This window comes from Gymnodraco acuticeps, unplaced genomic scaffold (assembly GCF_902827175.1).
Source record: "Gymnodraco acuticeps unplaced genomic scaffold, fGymAcu1.1, whole genome shotgun sequence".
Lineage (NCBI taxonomy): Eukaryota > Metazoa > Chordata > Actinopteri > Perciformes > Bathydraconidae > Gymnodraco > Gymnodraco acuticeps.
Window position 1 is genome coordinate 3,044,937 of NW_022990699.1, and position 22,481 is coordinate 3,067,417.

General features: G+C 40.3%; 4 protein-coding genes across 4 annotated transcripts; all 4 read right to left on the reverse strand.

The window, feature by feature from the left end:
• Positions 1-1,543: 1,543 nt before the first annotated feature.
• Positions 1,544-4,490, reverse strand: LOC117555766 (protocadherin gamma-A11-like). Its single transcript, XM_034230730.1, is given in 4 exon segments — positions 1,544-1,555; positions 1,673-2,860; positions 2,862-4,059; positions 4,474-4,490. Coding segments are annotated over 4 exon segments (2,415 nt in total).
• A 5,234-nt stretch (positions 4,491-9,724) lies between these two features.
• On the reverse strand, positions 9,725-12,151 carry LOC117555767 (protocadherin gamma-A11-like). The gene has a single exon (XM_034230732.1). The coding sequence runs from the start codon at positions 12,146-12,148 to the stop codon at positions 9,725-9,727; it is 2,424 nt and encodes an 807-aa protein (XP_034086623.1). The 5' UTR covers positions 12,149-12,151.
• A 3,189-nt stretch (positions 12,152-15,340) lies between these two features.
• On the reverse strand, positions 15,341-17,771 carry LOC117555947 (protocadherin gamma-A11-like). The gene has a single exon (XM_034231032.1). It carries the CDS (start codon positions 17,746-17,748, stop codon positions 15,343-15,345), a length of 2,406 nt encoding a protein of 801 aa, XP_034086923.1. The 5' UTR covers positions 17,749-17,771; the 3' UTR covers positions 15,341-15,342.
• Positions 17,772-19,416: 1,645 nt separating this feature from the next.
• On the reverse strand, positions 19,417-21,948 carry LOC117555768 (putative protocadherin beta-18). Its single transcript, XM_034230733.1, has one exon. It carries the CDS (start codon positions 21,832-21,834, stop codon positions 19,417-19,419), a length of 2,418 nt encoding a protein of 805 aa, XP_034086624.1. The 5' UTR covers positions 21,835-21,948.
• Between the last annotated feature and the right edge of the window lie 533 nt (positions 21,949-22,481).

Consider the following 22,481-nt stretch of genomic DNA (forward strand, 5'->3'; position numbering starts at 1 on the left):
TTTTGCGGGGCACTTTTTGCATGCAGATAGATATATGGGTGATTTGCAGTGAGTGTTAATTGAATGCAGCTACAGAGTGGTGATATTGTGATTTTGGGGAAACCCTCAGCAGTTGGCCAGAAGAATCACTTTTTGACTATTTAACTATCACTATGTGATATTATAATCCTTCTAGTTATTCTCTCCTTGTCAGAGCCAGCCTTCAATCGTGGGATGTAGGTGTGTCGACTGGGAAAGCTGAACACATTTTAATCTGCATTTTATAATACTGAACTTTTCCCGGATTATTTATATAATAAACTTTTGTAAACATTTGAACTTGAGGTCGCGTCCCTGTCCATCCTTTTACTCTTATCTGCGTGATTTGTCCTAAGGGCTCGTATTGGGGAACCCAGGTTAGCGTTAATAATCCTAACCCCCTTTATTATCGCACCCCCCCCCCCCCCCCCCCCCCCCCTCCTCCCCCCCGGTGGGGCAGGTCACACAATGGAGAGTCCTGCCTTTTAAATGTGACATCGGTAAAAGTGCATAACTATCTTCAGGAAAATGTACCTAACATATCAACAACGAATGTGCTCGTTTAGCAGAAACAATCCTTCTGTGACTGACTGATATAATATCATGACATTAAATAAACGCATCCTAACCCCTAACAAAAAGGCCTACATGCATGACACTGCAACTTAACCTAACACTGTGTTATAAAACTAACATGAAACTGAAGGTGTTTAAAATAAAAATACCAAACAAGGTCAGGTAAATAACAATCCAATCTATAATAACTTACACAAATAAACATTTAGCGAAAAATATAAAAGTAGCCTACTGTTGAAAATTAAACAAACATTTCAAATTGCTTCCATTAAAAAGGTTGATGATAATTTAGATATAGTAAAACATATACGTGATTCTAATGGAGGTCCAAAACAATGCATGTGTTTGTGCATATCTGTATTCTTATGCACGTGTGTATTGGTACTGTGCATTCATAAATGTTTATTTGTACTTTATATGTGAATTCAACAGCCAGAGGGAATAATTTAAATTCCCCTTGGGGATAATTAACGGATCATCGTCTTATATCTTGAGTTGTGAATATGCATGAGGAGTGTTTCGACACCATGGACAGATACCTCAAAACCAGTAAGGACCAATGTCACCATTAGACCAGAGAGCTGTAAGGTAAAATGTGTCTCATGGCAAAAGATTAATTGTTGTTAGACTTTGATGCAAGTAACAGAGTTTATAAGAAGAAAATGCTAACTCTCTGATAGAACCTCATCCATGCCAAATCGGGTGTAGGAACTGCAGCTGTTCTAAATAATCAAGGACGGTTAACATTAAGTAATACAAACCGGAAGATTGACAAAAATGCTGTGTGACAAACAAGTTTACTACATTATAGCCTATGTATATAATGTGACAGATCACCCCAAACTAAATCCACCCAAACATGAATTCGACAAGAAATAAGTGTTAATAAAAAGGCAGCAAATAATGGGTTTATGTAATTTACAGGATTAATAATTTTTGAAATCTTCTGCTAACCAGCATTCTAAATCCACAAAACAATTTAACAGGAAGCACAGACATTTGCAGAACAAAACACTTAGCTGATCAACAAGTACACAACAATACATCAATTATGAAGGTACACTCGAAAGGGTCCTACCTCAGGAGAAGAATCACAGTCTCCAAACACTTCAGCAAAGTCTGAAGGGCTTTTCCTCAGAGTCTGGTCAGCAGGCAGTGTGTTGTCATTGTAAGATGACACGAAATTAAAGTCACTGGTTCTGGAACCTGTTGTCAGGTAGGCGTCATAATTGTAAGCGCTGCGTAAAGTTCCTGTTCCGTCAACATCTGCGTAAGTAGGAGGGAGATACGCGCTGGGGATGGCGACTGCTCCATCAAACAACAGTCTGGGCTTTCTCCTGCGACAAAACCTCACACCCAGGATGATGATGATGAAGGTGAGAAAAAAGGTGGACACTGACACCAGCGCGATGATCAGATAAGAGGTCAGTTTGGAGTTCTTCTCATCATAAGAAATGTCCTTCAGTTCTGGCACCTCAGCCAAGTTATCAGAGATAAGTAAATACATGGAGCAGGTGGCAGAGAGATAGGGCTGTCCGTTATCTTTCACTGACACAATAAGGTTCTGTTTCATAATGTCAGACTCAGAAATGTCCCGCTGTGTCCTGATCTCTCCGCTGTGGAGACCAATAGTGAAAAGTCCCGGATCAGTGGATTTGACTATATGATAGGACAGCCAGGCGTTCTGTCCAGAGTCCGCGTCCACCGCGATCACTTTGGACACCAGAGAGCCTCCGTGTGCAGCTTTGGGGACCAGCTCGGTCATGAAGGAGTTGCCCTCCGGGGCGGGGTACAGTATCTGAGGAGAGTTGTCATTCACATCCGATATGAACACACTGACGGTCACGTTGCTGCTGAGCGGAGGAGAACCGTTGTCTCTGGCCATCACGTGCACTTTAAAACTCCTGAACTGTTCATAATCAAACGTCCTCACTGCGTGGATCACCCCTGTGTCTCCGTTAACAGACAGATAGGAGGACACCGGGGCACCGTTCACCTCACCGGGTAACAGAGAATAAATCACGGTACCGTTTTGTCTCCAGTCGGGGTCTTGAGCAGTAACGGAACATAAAGTGGAGCCAGGTTTGTTGTTTTCAGTCACATATGCGCTGTAGGACTGCTCCTCAAACACAGGTGGGTTGTCGTTGATGTCTGCTACAGATAGCTGAACAGTTTTAGAGGAAGACAGAGGGGGAGAGCCCTCGTCAGTGGCAGTGATTGTATGTTGTAATTCAGACACTAGTTCACGGTCCAGTTGTCCTGTGGTTCACCAGAGAATAATAGTTTTTAATAGAAGGAACCAACTTAAAAGGGACGTGTTGCTGAATGGAGCAACGGACCTGTCCGTTAGTCTCAGAGTCTCTATCCTGCACGTTAATGATGCCCACCTCTGCACCAGGTGACAAGTTCTCAGGTATGGGGTTAGTCAGGGATTTGAGGTATATTACAGGGGCATTATCATTCATATCAGTAACATCTATTATAACTTTAGCGTAAGAAGATATCCCTAAACTGTCCTTAGCTTCCACGCTGATTTCAAAAGTACTAATATCTTCAAAGTCAATCGCACCAGTTACTCTGATTTCTCCGGTTTTAGAATCAATAGAAAATGCATTTACATCATCGTCAGACACATGGCCTAATTCATATGTCACATCTCCATTCACTCCTTCATCTGCGTCTGCAGCACTAACATTAATCACTATGGTATCTGGAGGAGAGTTTTCAGCCAGACTGGCTTTATAGACGGCCTGGCTAAACACTGGGGCGTTATCATTAGCATCCAGCACAGTGACGTGTATGAATACAGTACCTGATCTCTGAGGAGAGCCTCCATCTAAAGCTGTGAGGAGCAAATTGATCTCTTGTTGTTTTTCACGATCAAGTGTATTCTCCAATACGAGTTCAACTTTGTTACTGTCAACAGCAAGAATAAAGTTTTCGTTTTTTTGTAAACTGTATCTCTGAAAAGCATTTTGACCTATATCTGCGTCATGGGCCTCCTCGATAGAGAAGCGGTAACCCTTAGCAGCTGACTCGCCTATCTCCATTTCAATCAAGTGTTTTTTGAATTTCGGCGAGTTGTCGTTTACATCTTGAATATGGATACTTACACGATGAAGCTCCAGAGGATTTTCTAACACCAGATCTACCTTCACAACACACGAGGGTTTCTTGCCACAAAGGCTTTCTCTGTCCATTCTCTCCGATGTGACCAAATCTCCAGTACTCAGATTAATATCACAGTACGATTTACGAGTCCCCTCAAAATCAACACGGGCCTTTCGGGAAGATAAGGTCCTCAGATCAAGACCGAGATCTTTAGCTGCATTTCCAATAATAGACTGGCGTTTCATCTCTTCTGGAATAGAATAACTCAGGTCTCCGTTAACGAGGTGCAGCGATACAATAAAGGAAGCAAAGCAGAAGATCGGCCGCAGCGCTGAAAATCCTTTGTCTCCCATCCTGATAAAAAAAAAACGTCTTCGTATTGTTAATGTCCAGCGTACTCTCAAGATTACAATAAAAAGTACGACCAAACCTCAATAATCCAACACTGGGTATACTGCGGACCTTACAAATATATTGGAGGTTTAACCGATCGTCTTAGAAAAATACAACCGATTTGCATTCAGTAGTTGTGGGTGGGGTGGATTTGCGTCCATGTTCTTTAAGCCGACAGTGACACCATGAGTCTCTTTATATCATCACAATGTCAGGATATTAAATAGTTTTCCAAAATTCTAATATCACGTGAAAGTATTTCCTTCACATAGGCTACGGCATGTGACTATCAGTTGAAAGCAAGTACTTTTCAATGGATATAATGCAGAAAGAGACAGCTCTGATTAAGTATGGCAATTTCGTTGTACTTCATACGATACTTCGAAGACCATATTAATGTCTCTTTCAAAAATTACATTTGCAATATTATCGGATATTTAAGGTTCAGCCGCAAGGACACAGATGGGAAAGATACTTCGTTTTTTTTTTTTAAATGACATGTTTCAAATACCACGATGTACAATGCTGGATTGTATATGAGAGTCCTGCATTTGGAAATGTACTCAAGTAAAAGTACTTAACTATGCTAAATATACATAAAGTATCATACCGTATACACTCGTTTAGCAGACACAAACCTTCGTATTGACTAATATATTATCATTCCTTAAATATCGTATCCTCCAAAGCCCCTAACAAAACAACACATCCTTCACTCCCAGGTCGGCCTATGTTGACGTTATGTCAAGTCCCCTGTCGGCTTTTTCCAACGCAAGGGGGGGCCCTTAGCGTCCATTTTCAGCTTTCCGGGATGTCCATATGCTTCTATAGACGCACATGGAAGCACGGCATTCGTTTGTGTCGGCTGCCCTTAAAGGCAATGTGAGCGTCCATTCTCATTGGATAACGGAGAATTGTACACCCGGAAGTAAGTATTCCCCTTACTGTCGATTGATTTTACAGTGATATCTGCACTACTCATCGACTAAAAAACACCAGATTATCCTTGTTAATTACACAACATTGATTGGTTTAAATTGTGTGCAATGCTTTTGTATTTTTCCCCTTCGATTCGGAGAAACAAATATGTTTTCGGAGTAAAGGATGGCAGAAGACACTACACTACCCAGAATCCCCAGCTATCGTTTGGACTACACCATGTGCTCTGTTTGACGTCTGGTGATCTTCAAATTTCTCCCTGAAGAAAAAAAAAACATGGCCGAACTTCGTTTTATTCTCGATGGAAAATGCCTATTTTAAAGTTAGTTTGGCCATTAAAATGCGTTTTGATGTCATTTGATGCGAGAAATATGAGTTGTTATTTCAGATTATGTGTGCAGTGGATGTACATGATCTTTAGTTTGCTAGTTATTACGAAGATTACTTCAGGAAATTGCGTCCTTAACGTTTTCATTGTTACCAAGGTGGTTGCTAGGGACGCTGCTATCGATATTATTTCTGTTATGTTGTGTAACTGTTTAATGGTGTTATCTTTATTGCTACCCCCTTCCCCGTCAATGTATAGTGTTGGTCCACAGCGAAAACATATTAGTTTAACAAAATCCGCATCTAAAGATAGCCTACGTTATTTCCCCCTGTGCAATTCCAGTCTCACATCTCACAGCACATCGTCATTAACAAATAACGGAAACAGACCGAAAACATTAAAAAAAAATACAATAATACTTTATTCCGAGTGTGCTTGCTTTTCTCTTTGGAAGTCATCACATAACGGCATGGTAATACACGGTTCGGCTGCATTAAATATTACATATCTGCCGTAGTTCTGTATTTATAGAGCCCTGATGAGAAGACTTCTAGACAAACATGAGGAACTGAAAACGTGACGTGGATCATAAATATATCAGCCATTAAACAACATCTTACATTTATTTTCACACAATACGTCTCCTTGCAGTATCAACACTAATTCGGCTGACTTTTATATTTGATCCAATTGGTAGATAGGCTGTATTTACACCATAAAGGTGCACACCTGATATAAAGGGACACCTAGTGGTTAAAGCATGTTATTGAATTTCATTATTTGTATCATTAGATATTAATAGGATCCCTATAAAGTATATTAATTACTCGTTATTCTCTACTAATAGTTCATTAAAGACTGTATATAATGACTATTTTGCACATCCCTTTCAAGATTTTCTAAGGTTTATTGACATATCATATAGGCCTACACAACTATGGTGTAGTTATGCATTGAATGAAAAACTTGGGTCGCAGGTTCCTCAATAGTGCATTACAAGACATCTATCAATATTTGTGCATACCTCCAGCAATGTTAACTATGTTGAAGCACTTATTTTTAACTGATATTATACATAATGTATTATACTCTTATAAGATGTATGTAGATATTTCATCTCCGACCTTGTCAGGTATTGAACAATCAATAAATAAAGAACACAGAATTGTTGAATATAAAACACAGAATTTGTGTGATTATACTAAATGATTTACAAATAAACACCACTGCATATGTAACTGTTACACATGCTGATGTAACGCAAATGTTCCAACTTGGGATCAATAAAGTATATCTTATCTTAAGCTGATCGATGGCTATACTGCCATATTTGCAAAATGTGCCTCTGAACCTTAACAAGTGCATGTTTCAGGCTTATCAATTAATGTAATGTAATGTTATCAATTAACAACAGGGGTCACAAACATAAGACCAGCTGTTAAATAAAGCTCTTCTGACCTTAGCTGGCATGTGTGTATATATATATTAATGCTGCCCATTATGGGCACAAGCAATTTTCACCCATTTATTAATTATATGTTTTAAATGTGAGTGTTTCCTATCCCCTAAACCTCCAGGGATGTACACAGTTTAATACTGGCAACTTCTTATTATGAGAAATACGAAAACGTCTTTTAAAACTACAACTCCCAGTAGAGACGTGCCATAGATACAGAACATGTTGCGAAACAGAATAGCCAGCATTTGTAGTTCTGGGGACAGGGTGGGGAGGGGGGACGCGGTGGACCCGTTCAAATCCAGTTTTGGACAGTCTGCGTGGTTCCATCCCATTTCAAGTGCTGTTCGAGGCTCGGCGAAACCCTCGGAGCACACTCTCCAATCACAGAGCTTGAGGACTATCACGGGGTTTGTCAAACAGAGCACATGGTGTAGTCCAAACGATAGCTGGGGATTCTGGGTAGTGTAGTGTCTTCTGCCATCCTTTACTCCGAAAAAACATTTGTTTCTCCGAATCGAAGGGGGAAAATACAAAAGCATTGGACACAATTTAAACCAATCAATGTTGTGTAATTAACAAGGATAATCTGGTGTTTTTTAGTCGATGAGTAGTGCAGATATCACTGTAAAATCAATCGACAGTAAGGGGAATACTTACTTCCGGGTGTACAATTCTCCGTTATCCAATGAGAATGGACGCTCACATTGCCTTTAAGGGCAGACGACACAAACGAATGCCGTGCTTCCATGAGCGTCTATAGAAGCATATGGACATCCCGGAAAGCTGAAAATGGACGCTAAGGGCCCCCCCCTTGCGTTAAAAATGGACGCTAAGGCCCCCCCCCCCCTTGCGTTGGAAAAAGCCGACAGGGGACTTGACATAACGTCAACAGAGGCCGACCTGGGAGTGAGGATGTGTTGAACAAAAAGGCCAACATGCATGACAGTGCAAAATGCTCTATCACTGTAATGTAAAAACAGGTGTTTTAAAGATAAACAACAAACAAGGTCAGGGAAATAGCATTCCAAACAAAACAAGTCACACGCAAATACAAATCCAGCAAAACTACTAAAGCAATGTTGAAAATTTAAAAAACTAATAAAAATTGCGAGAAACCAGCTCGAGTAAACTAGAATTTGAAAGTATACAACCAAAAAAAATCTGCCCCATCCTTCAGACTTCCTTACAGAGCCCCTCCTCCAACACACACGAACGCGCACATGACCAATGAGGACGCGAGATAAGTTTGTGCACGAGATGGAAGGCTGACAGGCAGGCAGGCCATCCAGTTATCTGAGCGTTGTTACAGCGCCACGGCTTCCACAGATGAAATATTTGTATATATTTATTGTCAAAGCATTTAATTTATTCATTGCTCGGGATGCAAGAGCTTTCCATGGAATATAACAAAAACTGTTTCTGAAGTGAATTACCTACCTTTAACAAATGAACACTTTTTCTATCACTTATATCACGTGTATGTGGTAACAAATAAAGTATGTTCTTGTTGCAGGTATTAATTATTGAGGTTTATGGATTCGAATTAAATCAATACTTATTATGCATAATAATGATTAGTGTAATCATTAATATCATTATGTTTCATTATAATTATTATCATAATTATAATGAAACATTGGAACATTTGAAATGATGTCTAAAGGAGAAAATAAGTTTCAGTTCAATGGAGAGAGTCAAAAGGAAGATCACATGGGAGGGCTTGTTAACAGAGATGCAATGTCCAGCACCATGGACAGTGATGGGGAAGATACTTCGATCTTTTTTCTTAAATAACAAGTTTAAAATACCACGATGTTAAGAAACTGCATTGCATCTGAGAGCATTTTAAATGTGACTCAAGTAAAAGTACATAACTATCTTCAGCAAAATGTACCTAAAGTATCAACAACGTACTTATTCGTTTAGCAGAAACAATCCTTCTGTGACTGATTATTATCATGACATTAAATAAAGCATCCTATTAAGCCCTTACAAAAAGGCCTAAATGCATCACACTGCAACTTACCCTGACACTGTGTCATAAAACTTTATACAATTGTAGGTGTTTTATAGAAAATAAGAAACAAGGTCAGGAAAATAACAAGGAACCTAACTATAATAACGGATAAGCATTTAGCTAAAAAATATAAAAGTAGTGTTGAAAACAAAACAAAAAATAGCTTCCAAATTGAAAAGGTTGATAATAATATAGATTTTTGAATAAATACAGGTGATTCTATGGAAAGCTAGCGTTAAATAATTTAAACATATTATGAAACAACAATATTATTAATAACAATTCAAATCGTTATATTACTATCTTTAATTTAGCCTAATCACATTTGATAGTGTTTCTAAGGACAAATAAATCTACAACTGCTCCCTGGAGCCGAGAACCAGGAAGCCTCTTCGCTCTGGCACCTCTCTAAAAAACATCTTATATCTTCAGTTGTGAATATGCTTGAGGAGTGTTTCAGCACCATGGACAGATGTCACAAAACCAGAACGGACGGAAGACACCAATAGACCAGAGCACTGTTTGTTAAACTTTGTCAACAGTAAAATGATAAGTGTTCTCAGACTGCAGTGATGTGATTAAGAGAGGTCTAATACCTGAATGTTAACTCGTTCTTAGACTATATAACCTCATATCCATGATGAATCAGGTGTAGGAACTGCAGCTGTTCTAATTAATCAAGGACAGTAAACATCACCCCCAAACTAAATCAACGCAAATACATTTGACAATAAAGACAACTATAATAAGGCAGCAAATAACCATTTTGGAAATCTTCTGTTATCTTAAAATGTATTTCAAAATCCACAAAACAATTTTACAGGAAGCACACAAATGTGAATAACATAACACTTCTCTGCTCTACAAGTTAGCACCAAAAACATCAACTATGACAAAGACACAGGAAGGCTCCTACCTCAGGAGAAGAATCACAGTCTCCAAACACTCCAGCAAAGTCTGAAGGGCTTTTCCTCAGAGTCTGGTCAGCAGGCAGTGTGTTGTCATTGTAAGATGACACGAAATTAAAGTCACTGGTTCTGGAACCTGTTGTCAGGTAGGCGTCATAATTGTAAGCGCTGCGTAAAGTTCCTGTTCCGTCAACATCTGCGTAATTAGGAGGGAGATAAGCGCTGGGGATGGCGACTGCTCCATCAAACAACAGTCTGGGCTTTCTCCTGCGACAAAACCTCACACCCAGGATGATGATGATGAAGGTGAGAAAAAAGGTGGACACTGACACCAGAGCAATGATCAGATAAGAGGTCAGTTTGGAGTTCTTCTCATCATAAGAAATATCCTTCAGTTCTGGCACCTCAGCCAAGTTATCAGAGATAAGTAAATACATGGAGCAGGTGGCAGAGAGAGAGGGCTGTCCGTTATCTTTCACTGACACAATAAGGTTCTGTTTCATGCTGTCAGACTCAGAAATGTCCCGCTGTGTCCTGATCTCTCCGCTGTTGAGACCAATAGTGAAAAGTCCCGGATCAGTGGATTTGACTATATGATACGACAGCCAGGCGTTCTGTCCGGAGTCCGCGTCCACCGCAATCACTTTGGACACCAGAGAGCCTCCGTGTGCAGCTTTGGGGACCAGCTCGGTCATGAAGGAGTTGCCCTCCGGGGCGGGGTACAGTATCTGAGGAGAGTTGTCATTCACATCCGATATGAACACACTGACGGTCACGTTGCTGCTGAGCGGAGGAGAACCGTTGTCTCTGGCCATCACGTGCACTTTAAAACTCCTGAACTGTTCATAATCAAACGTCCTCACAGCGTGGATCACCCCCGTGTCTCCGTTAACAGACAGATAGGAGGACACCGGGGCACCGTTCACCTCACCGGGTAACAGAGAATAAATCACGGTACCGTTTTGTCTCCAGTCGGGGTCTCGAGCAGTAACGGAACATAAAGTGGAGCCAGGTTTGTTGTTTTCAGTCACATATGCGCTGTAGGACTGCTCCTCAAACACAGGTGGGTTGTCGTTGATGTCTGCTACAGATAGCTGAACAGTTTTAGAGGAAGACAGAGGGGGAGAGCCCTCGTCAGTGGCAGTGATTGTTATGTTGTAATCAGACACTAGTTCACGGTCCAGTTGTCCTGTGGTCACCAGAGAATAATAGTTTTTAATAGAAGGAACCAACTTAAAAGGGACGTGTTGCTGAATGGAGCAACGGACCTGTCCGTTAGTCTCAGAGTCTCTATCCTGCACGTTAATGATGCCCACCTCTGCACCAGGTGACAAGTTCTCAGGTATGGGGTTAGTCAGGGATTTCAGGTATATTACTGGAGCATTATCATTCATATCAGTGATTTCTATCATTAATTTGGAATCGGATGAAAGTCCATAACCATCTTTGGCATCAATACGCATTTCATATTTAGAATTATTCTCGAAATCAAGTAGTCCTATGACTTTGATCTCTCCAGTTTGACTGTTGAGTGAGAACACCTTTTTAGCCCTTTCTGAGATCCGGCTAAACTCATAAGTAACCGCCCCATTGACTCCCTCGTCTGCATCGGTAGCACTTACAGTGACGACCAGAGTATCAAGGGCAGAGTCTTCAGGCAGACTGGCTTTGTAGAAGGCTTGGTCAAACACTGGGGCGTTATCATTAGCATCCAGCACAGTGACGTGTATAATAGCACTTCCTGATCTTTGTGGATTGCCACCGTCAACAGCAATCATCACTACATTTAAATCGTGTTCTTTTTCACGGTCTAGCTCTTTGTCTAACACCAACTCGACATTTTTAGACCCATCAGTATCGTCTCGGACAGATAACACAAAGTGTTCGTTATTTTGTAAAATGTATTGTTCAACCATATTTTTTCCGATGTCAGTGTCGTGAGCTTCATTGAGGCGATATCGAGCACCTTTGTCAGCCGATTCTCTTATTTCCAGTTTAATTATATCCTTTTGGAAAACGGGTGAATTGTCGTTTACATCCTGAATAAGCAGTGAAATGCGGTGCAGCTCCAAGGGGCTCTCTAGGACTAATTCGAATTTAAGCAAACACGAAACCTTTTCCGCACACAGCTCCTCCCTGTCAATCCTTTCCCGGATGACAAAATTGCCTGTTTTTAGATCAATATCGCAATAGTGCTGATAGCTTTCCTCCGTATCAATACGGGCTTTACGAGTGAACAATTTCCCTGCTTCAAGCCCGAGGTCCTTGGCAATATTTCCAACAATAGATCCGGGTCCCATCTCCTCTGGAACAGAATAGCTGAGGTCTGCATTGGAAATGTAGAATAAAACGGCAAAGACGTAAAAAAAAAAAATCCACAATCTCCCTTTTAGCTCCATTGTTTTTCCCGAAAGAGGATGCGGACAGGAAATGTCCCCTTTTGCTGTCAAAGTTCCAATGTGATGGCAAAATTAACGGAACCGCTCATACAACAATGGCAGCACTGGTTTTAATGCTTGAATTACTCCCTTTGCAGTGGGTGTGGAAATGAGCCTCGTCCTATCTGCAAGTGAGCAGCGACACCGTGAGCTTATTTTGGAATTGTACGAACAACAACGAGCACTGCATTAAACACCATTGCGCTGCCAGCATGATCAACAATGCAGCATTTCAATGTTAAGACACAAAGTATTAAACTGTAATGTTTTAGGTTTGATTAATTTGTAGACACAACCGTCAGCACCATGGCTGACCGACGAGAAGTAGAACCAAAGCGTTTCCTTATTAACCATGTCAGCTCATAAAGTATACCATGGACGGATCACTGAACATTTCAGATGGGATGTATCTAAATATTTACAAAATAACAATGGTAAAACGTGTTTCAACAGCAAGAGGCCTACATTAATAGAAAAGGGGCTCCTATGTTTTCTCAGAGCATTACTCTGTGTTTAACAACAAATACATGATGCAACTATAAATTACACCAGGCATGTGTGATAGTTGGCCAATGTCCGAGGGACACAATATACGCTCAGGAAGCAATATTTTGATGGACAAACTCATTAGTTTATCATCACTAAGAAAATCTAAATATGATAAGCTGAAAAATATTATCACAACAGTAACTTCAAATGGTATAACATTCATCGCTCAAGTAAAATGGTTGGTCAGCATGCATTTCAAAGAAGTACATATTCTAATTCAAACTTTGATAACTGTTATTTTAAACTTGAGGCAAGGCAAGGCAAGTTTATTTATATAGCACCTTTCAACACAAGGCAATTCAAAGTGTGTTACAAAAATGAACGACATTAAGAGCATTAAGGAACATATTATACAATTATATCTAGAAACACTCATTTAAAAGTAATGATATAAAATGACATTTAAAAACACTCATTTAAAAGCAAAGATACAAATCAAAGATAATACAAGTTACAGTGCAGTTTAAGATATGAATGTATCAATTAAAAGCAGCGACAAAAAGAAAAGTCTTCAGCCTGGATTTAAAAGTAGTAAGAGTTGCAGCGGACCTGCAGGTTTCTGGGAGATTGTTCCAGATATTTGGAGCATAATAACTGAACGTTGCTTTTCCATGTTTAGTTCTGACTCTGGGGACAGAAAGCTGACCAGTCCCTGAAGACCTGAGAGATCTGGATGGTTCATAATTTAGCAGGAGGTCAGAAATGTATTTTGGGCCTAAACCATTCAGTGCTTTATAAACCAGCAGCAGTATTTTGAAATATATTATTTGACACACAGGAAGCCAGTGTAAAGACTTCAGAACAGGAGTGATGTGATCCACTTTCTTAGTGTTAGTGAGGACTCGAGCAGCGGCGTTCTGAATTAGCTGAGGCTTTCTAATAGATTTTTTAGTGAGACCTGTGAAGACACCATTACAGTAGTCGAGTCTACTGAAGATAAAAGCATGGACACGTTTTTCCAAATCCTGCTGTGACATTAGTCTTTTAATCCTAGATATATTCTTTAGGTGATAGTAGGCTGATTTAGTAACAGTTTTAATGTGACTGTTGAAACTCAGGTCAGAGTCCATGACTACACCTAGATTTCTGGCTTTATCTGTTGTTTTGAACATTGCAGACTGAAGCTCAGCGCTAACTTTTATACGTTCTGCCTTGGCTCCAAAAACCATTACCTCAGTTTTATCTTTGTTTAATTGGAGAAACTTCTGACACATCCAGTCATTGATTTGTTCAAAGCACTTACTCAGTGTTTGAATTGGAGCATAGTCTTGAGGGGAGAAAAGGATCAACTGTTGCAACAAAAGCAAGTGACGAACAATGCAAATAATGCATTACAATAAATGAAGTGAAAATTGATTCATTATGAGCAGGAAAAAGGACAACATGGCGTCAAGATACATTCAAATTGTACTGAGGAATATGTGTTTGGATCAAGAGATCCAAACACATATTCCTCAGTACAATTTGAAACCACATGAAACCACTATTTCAACAGCAGTTAAAAATATATATGAAAACAACCATGTCATGTTGAAGGTCTTAACTAAACAGTGAAATGCAGGAATTTATGTAGATGAAAATACTTTGTTTTACCTTAAAATTAATAAATGAATGCCTTTAACATGAACGTAATTATGTCAAGTAATGTCAAGTTTTAAAAGCACACAATCCAGAAGTTGCAAAAAGATCAGTATGACATTCTAAATCAACCAAAACTCATCACAGCAAAGTACAATTCAAATGCCTGCTATGTTATCAAAAACATTTCTAAAAGAGAAAAATAGTGACAAGTCGCTAAGGATTTTCATTTCATAAATATGCTCATGCCAAAAACACATGGCATGCAGGTACAGGACTGAACATGGCTTGAGAAATTGAACTCATAGGGCCAGTGAAATATGTAAATGAAAGGCATACCTGAAGGAAACTACCAAAGTCAAATGTTGGATAAAGAAGTATGTAAGACTATGGCAATCCATCTGACTCTCCAAACACTTAAGCATACGTGGACTTGTCCTTAGAGTCTGGTCAGCAGGCAGTGTGTTCACATTGTAAGATGACACATACTTTTAGTCACTGGTTCTAGAACCAGTTGTCAGGTAGGCGTCATAATTGTAAGGGCAGCACAATTGAAATTGAAAATGATTAAAAACTAAGAAGATGCATGAGAGGATAGGCTGTTTCTCAAAAAACACAACAAGAGCAACAGCGAATTTCAGCCCCAGGACAGAGAATACAACAAGAAAATCCAGCTCAACAAATAACACAAGAGCAGTTTAGATAGAAAGACAGTTTCCGGGAAAACATGTTTTCCTTATTTTTAAATGTTTAATAGTATCTAAAATCACCTAATAATTCAAAATGTCTGTAAACTACAAGATAATCACTTTTGTGAACTAGTGATGCATCATTGTGCTCAATATGTGAATTAAGTCAATTGTGGAATACGACTGAAGATTTACGCTTGTGCTTACTTGCAAAGTGAAATGAATGTACTTAAGGTAACTTCAACTCTAAATAATGAATATACATAATAATAAAACAATTCGACAAAAAAGTTTTCAACACTATATATTGTCTTGGAAATCAATGTGCAAGGTCAAACATTAAGTGGCACCACTTCCTACCTCAGGAGAAGAATCACAGTCTCCAAACACTTCAGCAAAGTCTGAAGGGCTTTTCCTCAGAGTCTGGTCAGCAGGCAGTGTGTTGTCATTGTAAGATGACACGAACTTAAAGTCACTGGTTCTGGAACCTGTTGTCAGGTAGGCGTCATAATTGTAAGCGCTGCGTAAAGTTCCTGTTCCGTCAACATCTGCGTAATTAGGAGGGAGATAAGCGCTGGGGATGGCGACTGCTCCATCAAACAACAGTCTGGGCTTTCTCCTGCGACAAAACCTCACACCCAGGATGATGATGATGAAGGTGAGAAAAAAGGTGGACACGGACACCAGAGCGATGATCAGATAAGAGGTCAGTTTGGAGTTCTTCTCATCGTAAGAAATATCCTTCAGTTCTGGCACCTCAGCCAAGTTATCAGAGATAAGTAAATACATGGAACAGGTGGCAGAGAGAGAGGGCTGTCCGTTATCTTTCACTGACACAACAAGGTTCTGTTTCATGCTGTCAGACTCAGAAATGTCCCGCTGTGTCCTGATCTCTCCGCTGTGGAGACCAATAGTGAAAAGTCCCGGATCAGTGGATTTGACTATATGATAGGACAGCCAGGCGTTCTGTCCGGAGTCCGCGTCCACCGCGATCACTTTGGACACCAGAGAGCCTCCGTGTGCAGCTTTGGGGACCAGCTCGGTCATGAAGGAGTTGCCCTCCGGGGCGGGGTACAGTATCTGAGGAGAGTTGTCATTCACATCCGATATGAACACACTGACGGTCACGTTGCTGCTGAGCGGAGGAGAACCGTTGTCTCTGGCCATCACGTGCACTTTAAAACTCCTGAACTGTTCATAATCAAACGTCCTCACAGCGTGGATCACCCCCGTGTCTCCGTTAACAGACAGATAGGAGGACACCGGGGCACCGTTCACCTCACCGGGTAACAGAGAATAAATCACGGTACCGTTTTGTCTCAAGTCGGGGTCTCGAGCAGTAACGGAACATAAAGTGGAGCCAGGTTTGTTGTTTTCAGTCACATGTGCGCTGTAGGACTGCTCCTCAAACACAGGTGGGTTGTCGTTGATGTCTGCTACAGATAACTGAACAGTTTTAGAGGAAGACAGAGGGGGAGAGCCCTCGTCAGTGGCAGTGATTGTAATGTTGTAATCAGACACTAGTTCACGGTCCAGTTGTCCTGTGGTCACCAGAGAATAATAGTTTTTAATAGAAGGAACCAACTTAAAAGGGACGTTTTGCTGAATGGAGCAGCGGACCTGTCCGTTAGTCTCAGAGTCTCTATCCTGCACGTTAATGATGCCCACCTCTGCACCAGGTGACACGTTCTCAGGTATGGGGTTAGTCAGGGATTTCAGGTATATTACAGGGGCATTATCATTCATATCAGTAATATCAATTATAACTGTGGCGTACGATGATAGACCTAAACTGTCCTTAGCTTCCACGCTTATTTCAAATGAACTCGTTTCTTCAAAGTCAATCTCACCACTAACTTTAATTTCTCCAGTTTTAGGATCAATAGAAAATGCATTTACATCATCACCAGATCCGTGGCCAAAATCATACGTCACATCTCCATTTACCCCTTCATCTGCGTCAGTAGCACTAACATTAATCACTATGGTTTCTGAAGGAGAGTTTTCAGGCAGACTGGCTTTATAGAAGGCCTGGCTAAACACTGGGGCGTTATCATTAGCATCCAGCACAGTGACGTGTATGACTACAGTACCTGATCTCTGAGGAGAACCTCCATCTAAAGCTGTGAGGAGCAAATTCATATCATTTCGCTTTTCACGATCAAGTTTATTTTCCAGTACAAGTTCAACCTTGTTACTGTCAACAGCGAGAATAAAGTTTTCATTTTTTTGTAAACTGTACCTCTGAACAGCATGTTGACCTATATCTGCGTCATGGGCTTTCTCGATAGAGAAGCGGTAACCCTTTTCAGCTGACTCACCTATTTCCATTTCAATCAATTGTTTTTTGAACGTGGGCGAGTTGTCGTTTACATCCTGAATATGTATACTAACACGATGAAGCTCCAGAGGATTTTCTAACACGAGATCTACTTTCACAATACACGAGGGTTTCTTGCCACAAAGGCTTTCTCGGTCCATTCTCTCCGATGTGACCAAATCTCCAGTACTCCGATTCATATCACAGTATCGCTTAAAAGTCCCCTCAAAATCAACACGGGCATTTCGGGACGATAAGGTCCTCAGATCAAGACTGAGATCTTTGGCTACATTCCCAATAACAGACTGGTGTTTCATCTCTTCTGGAATAGAATAACTCAGGTCTCCGTTAACGAGGTGCAGCGCTACAATAAAGGAAGCAAAGCAGAAAATCGGCAGCAGCGCTGAAAATCCTTTGTCTCCCATCCTGATAAAAAAAAGGTCTTCGTATTGTTAATGTCCAACCTGTCAAGATTATAATAAAATGTATATAAAAAAATAGTTAATCATCCAACAATGGGTACTGCGAACCATAACAATATTCTCGAAGTTAAAAACGACCGTCTTGGTCAAATACAACCGATCTGCATACAGTAGTTGTGGGTGTGGTGGTGTGCGTCCGTTCTGTAAGCCGACAGCGACACCTTGAGTCGCTTTATGTCTTCACAATGTAAGGTTATGAAATAGTTTTCCCAAAGTCTAAAATCACGTCACGGTAAATCACTCACATATTTATGACATATCACTATATGTTGAAAATAACTACGTTATGCAGTATTATCAGAGATGTAAGGTTCAGCACCATGGACAGTGATGGGGAAGATACTTCGATCTTTTTTCTTAAATAATAAGTATAAATTACCACAATGTTAAGAAACTGCATTGCATCTGAGAGCATTTCCAATGTGACTCAAGTAAAAGTACATAACTATCTTCAGCAAAATGTAAAGTATCAACAACGTACGTATTCGTTTAGCAGAAATAATCATTCTGTGACTGATTAATATATTATCATGACATTAAATAAAGCATCCTATTAAGCCCTTACAAAAAGGCCTAAATGCATCACACTGCAACTTACCCTGACACTGTGTCATAAAACTATATACAATTGTAGGTGTTTTATAGAAAATAAGAAACAAGGTCAGGAAAATAACAAGGAACATAACTATAATAACGGATAAGCATTTAGCTAAAAAATATAAAAGTAGTGTTGAAAACAAAACAAAAAATAGCTTCCAAATTGAAAAGGTTGATAATAATATAGATTGTTTAATAAATGCAGGTGATTTTTATGGAAAACTATCGTTACATAATATACATATATTATTAAACAACAATATTATTAATAACAATTCAAATCGTTATATTACTATCTTTAATTTAGCCTAATCACATTTGATAGTGTTTCTAAGGACAAATAAATCTACAACTGCTCCCTGGAGCCGAGAACCAGGAAGCCTCTTCGCTCTGGCACCTCTCTAAAAAACATCTTATATATTCAGTTGTGAATATACTTGAGGAGTGTTTCAGCACCATGGACAGATGTAAAAAAAAAGAAACAGTAAGGACGGAAGACAGCAATAGACCAGAGCACTGTTTTTTACACTTTGTCTGATGGCAAAATGATAAGTGTTTTCAGACTGCTGTGATGTGATTAAAAGAGTTTCTAAGAAGAACGTATATACACGACCTTATATTATAGAACCTTATCCATACATCCATGCTGAATCAGGCATAGGAACTGCAGCTGTTTTAATTAATCTTGGACAGTTAACATGATAACTAGTAGAAGGGGCAGGGGATTGAAAGAAATGCTGTGGGACGAACAACGAGTTTATATATATATATATATATATATATATATATATATATATATATATATATATATATATTGTGAAACATCACCCCTAAACCAAATCCAAAAAAACTGTCAATAAAAATTCAGCAAACAATGGTTATGTAATTTAGAGAATTAAACATTTTGGAAATCTTCTGCTATCCAAAATTAAAAATCCACAAAACTATTTAGCAGGAAGCACACACATTTGCATAATATAAAACGTCGTTGTTCAACAAGTCAGAAACAATACATCAACTATGACAAATACACGGGAAGGCTCCTACCTCAGGAGAAGAATCACAGTCTCCAAACACTTCAGCAAAGTCTGAAGGGCTTTTCCTCAGAGTCTGGTCAGCAGGCAGTGCGTTGTCATTGTCAGATGACACAAACTTAAAGTCACTGGTTCTGGAACCTGTTGTCAGGTAGGCGTCATAATTGTAAGCGCTGCGTAAAGTTCCTGTTCCGTCAACATCTGCGTAATTAGGAGGGAGATAAGCGCTGGGGATGGCGACTGCTCCATTAAACAACAGTCTGGGCTTTCTCCTGCGACAAAACCTCACACCCAGGATGATGATGATGAAGGTGAGGAAAAAGGTGGACACTGACACCAGCGCGATGATCAGATAAGAGGTCAGTTTGGAGTTCTTCTCATCGTAAGAAATATCCTTCAGTTCTGGCACCTCAGCCAAGTTATCAGAGATAAGTAAATACATGGAGCAGGTGGCAGAGAGAGAGGGCTGTCCGTTATCTTTCACTGACACAACAAGGTTCTGTTTCATGCTGTCAGACTCAGAAATGTCCCGCTGTGTCCTGATCTCTCCGCTGTGGAGACCAATAGTGAAAAGTCCCGGATCAGTGGATTTGACTATATGATAGGACAGCCAGGCGTTCTGTCCGGAGTCCGCGTCCACCGCGATCACTTTGGACACCAGAGAGCCTCCGTGTGCAGCTTTGGGGACCAGCTCGGTCATGAAGGAGTTGCCCTCCGGGGCGGGGTACAGTATCTGAGGAGAGTTGTCATTCACATCCGATATGAACACACTGACGGTCACGTTGCTGCTGAGCGGAGGAGAACCGTTGTCTCTGGCCATCACGTGCACTTTAAAACTCCTGAACTGCTCATAATCAAACGTCCTCACAGCGTGGATCACCCCTGTGTCTCCATTAACAGACAGATAGGAGGACACCGGGACACCGTTCACCTCACCGGGTAACAGAGAATAAATCACGGTACCGTTTTGTCTCCAGTCGGGGTCACGAGCAGTAACGGAACATAAAGTGGAGCCAGGTTTGTTGTTTTCAGTCACATATGCGCTGTAGGACTGCTCCTCAAACACAGGTGGGTTGTCGTTGATGTCTGCTACAGATAACTGAACAGTTTTAGAGGAGGACAGAGGGGGAGAGCCCTCGTCAGTGGCAGTGATTGTAATGTTGTAATCAGACACTAGTTCACGGTCCAGTTGTCCTGTGGTCACCAGAGAATAATAGTTTTTAATAGAAGGAACCAACTTAAAAGGGACGTTTTGCTGAATGGAGCAGCGGACCTGTCCGTTAGTCTCAGAGTCTCTATCCTGCACGTTAATGATGCCCACCTCTGCACCAGGTGACACGTTCTCAGGTATGGGGTTAGTCAGGGATTTCAGGTATATTACAGGGGCATTATCATTCATATCAGTAACGTCAATTATAATTTTGGCGTAAGAGGTTAGTCCTAAACCATCTTTAGCTTTCACGCTAATTTCGAAAGAACTGATTTCTTCAAAGTCAACCACACCACTAACTTTAATTTCTCCCGTTGTGGGATCAATAGAAAAAACATTTACATTTTCATCCGATATGTGGACAAAATTATATGTCACATCTCCATTCACTCCTTCATCTGCGTCAGTAGCACTAACTTTAATCACTATGGTATCTAGAGGCGAGTTTTCAGGCAGACTGGCTTTATAGACGGCCTGGTTAAACACTGGGGCGTTATCATTAGCATCCAGCACAGTGACGTGTATGACAACAGTACCTGATCTCTGAGGAGAGCCTCCATCTAAAGCTGTGAGGAGCAAACTCATTTCACTTTTCTTTTCTCGATCAAGTTTATTCTCTATCACGAGTTCAACCTTGTTACTGTCAACAGCGAGAATAAATATATTATTTTTTTTCAAGCTGTATCTTTGAACAGCATTTTGACCTATATCTGCATCATGGGCCTCGTCAATGGAGAAACGGTAACCCTTTTCAGCTGACTCACTTATCTCCATTTCAATCAAATTGTCATTGAATTGCGGCGAGTTGTCATTTACATCTTGAATATGGATACTAACACGATGAAGCTCCAGGGGGTTTTCTAACACCAGATCTACTTTCACAACGCACGAGGGTTTCTTGCCACAAAGGCTTTCTCGGTCCATTCTCTCCGATGTGACCAAATCTCCAGTACTCAGATTAATATCACAGTACCGCTTACGAGTCCCCTCAGAATCAACACGAGCCTTTCGGGAAGATAAGGTCCTCAGATCAAGACTGAGATCTTTGGCTACATTCCCAATAACAGACTGGCGTTTCATCTCTTCTGAAATAGAATAGCTCAGGTCTCCGTTAACGAGGTGCAGCGCTACAATAAAGGAAGCAAAGCAGAAGATCGACCGCAGCGCAGAAAATCTTTTGTCTCCCATCCTGACACAAAACCAGTTGTCGTCGTGTTAATGTCCAGCGTATTATCCAGATTATAATTAAAAGTACTCCCAAAAAAACCTTTATAATCCAACTCTGGGTACTGCGGACCATACAAAATATCTTCCAGGTGTTAACCGACCGTCTTGGAAAAATACAACCGATTTGCGTTCAGTAGTTGTGGGTGGGGTGGTGTGTGTCCTTGTTCTGTAAGCCGACAGCGACACCATGAGACGCTTTATATCTTTACAATGTGAGGTTGTGAAATAGTTTTCATAGTCTAAAATCACGTGAAGGTAATTTATTCACACACATATGTGACTCAGTTGAAAACAATGACTTTTCAATGGATATAATGCAGATAGAAAAATAAATCTCTGATTTAATATGGCACTTTCGCTGTCTTCCATCTATTGATGTCAAGACAATATGTCTAGTTCAAAAAGATTAATTTGCAGTATTATCAGGATGATACTTTGACCTGTTTTCTTATATAACGTGTTTCAAATACCAAGATGTAAAAAAACTGCATTGCATCGGAGAGTTACATTTGACTTCGGTAAAAGTGCATAACTATCTTCAAGAAAATGTACCGAACATATTAAAAACGAACGTGCTCGTTTAGCAGAAACAATCCTTCTGTGACTGA

Excerpts from the sequence above, each read along its gene's own strand:
- LOC117555767 (XM_034230732.1), bottom strand. The coding sequence starts at position 12,148 with ATGGAGCTAAAAGGGAGATTGTGGATTTTTTTTTTTTACGTCTTTGCC.
- LOC117555947 (XM_034231032.1), bottom strand. The coding sequence starts at position 17,748 with ATGGGAGACAAAGGATTTTCAGCGCTGCTGCCGATTTTCTGCTTTGCT.
- LOC117555768 (XM_034230733.1), bottom strand. The coding sequence starts at position 21,834 with ATGGGAGACAAAAGATTTTCTGCGCTGCGGTCGATCTTCTGCTTTGCT.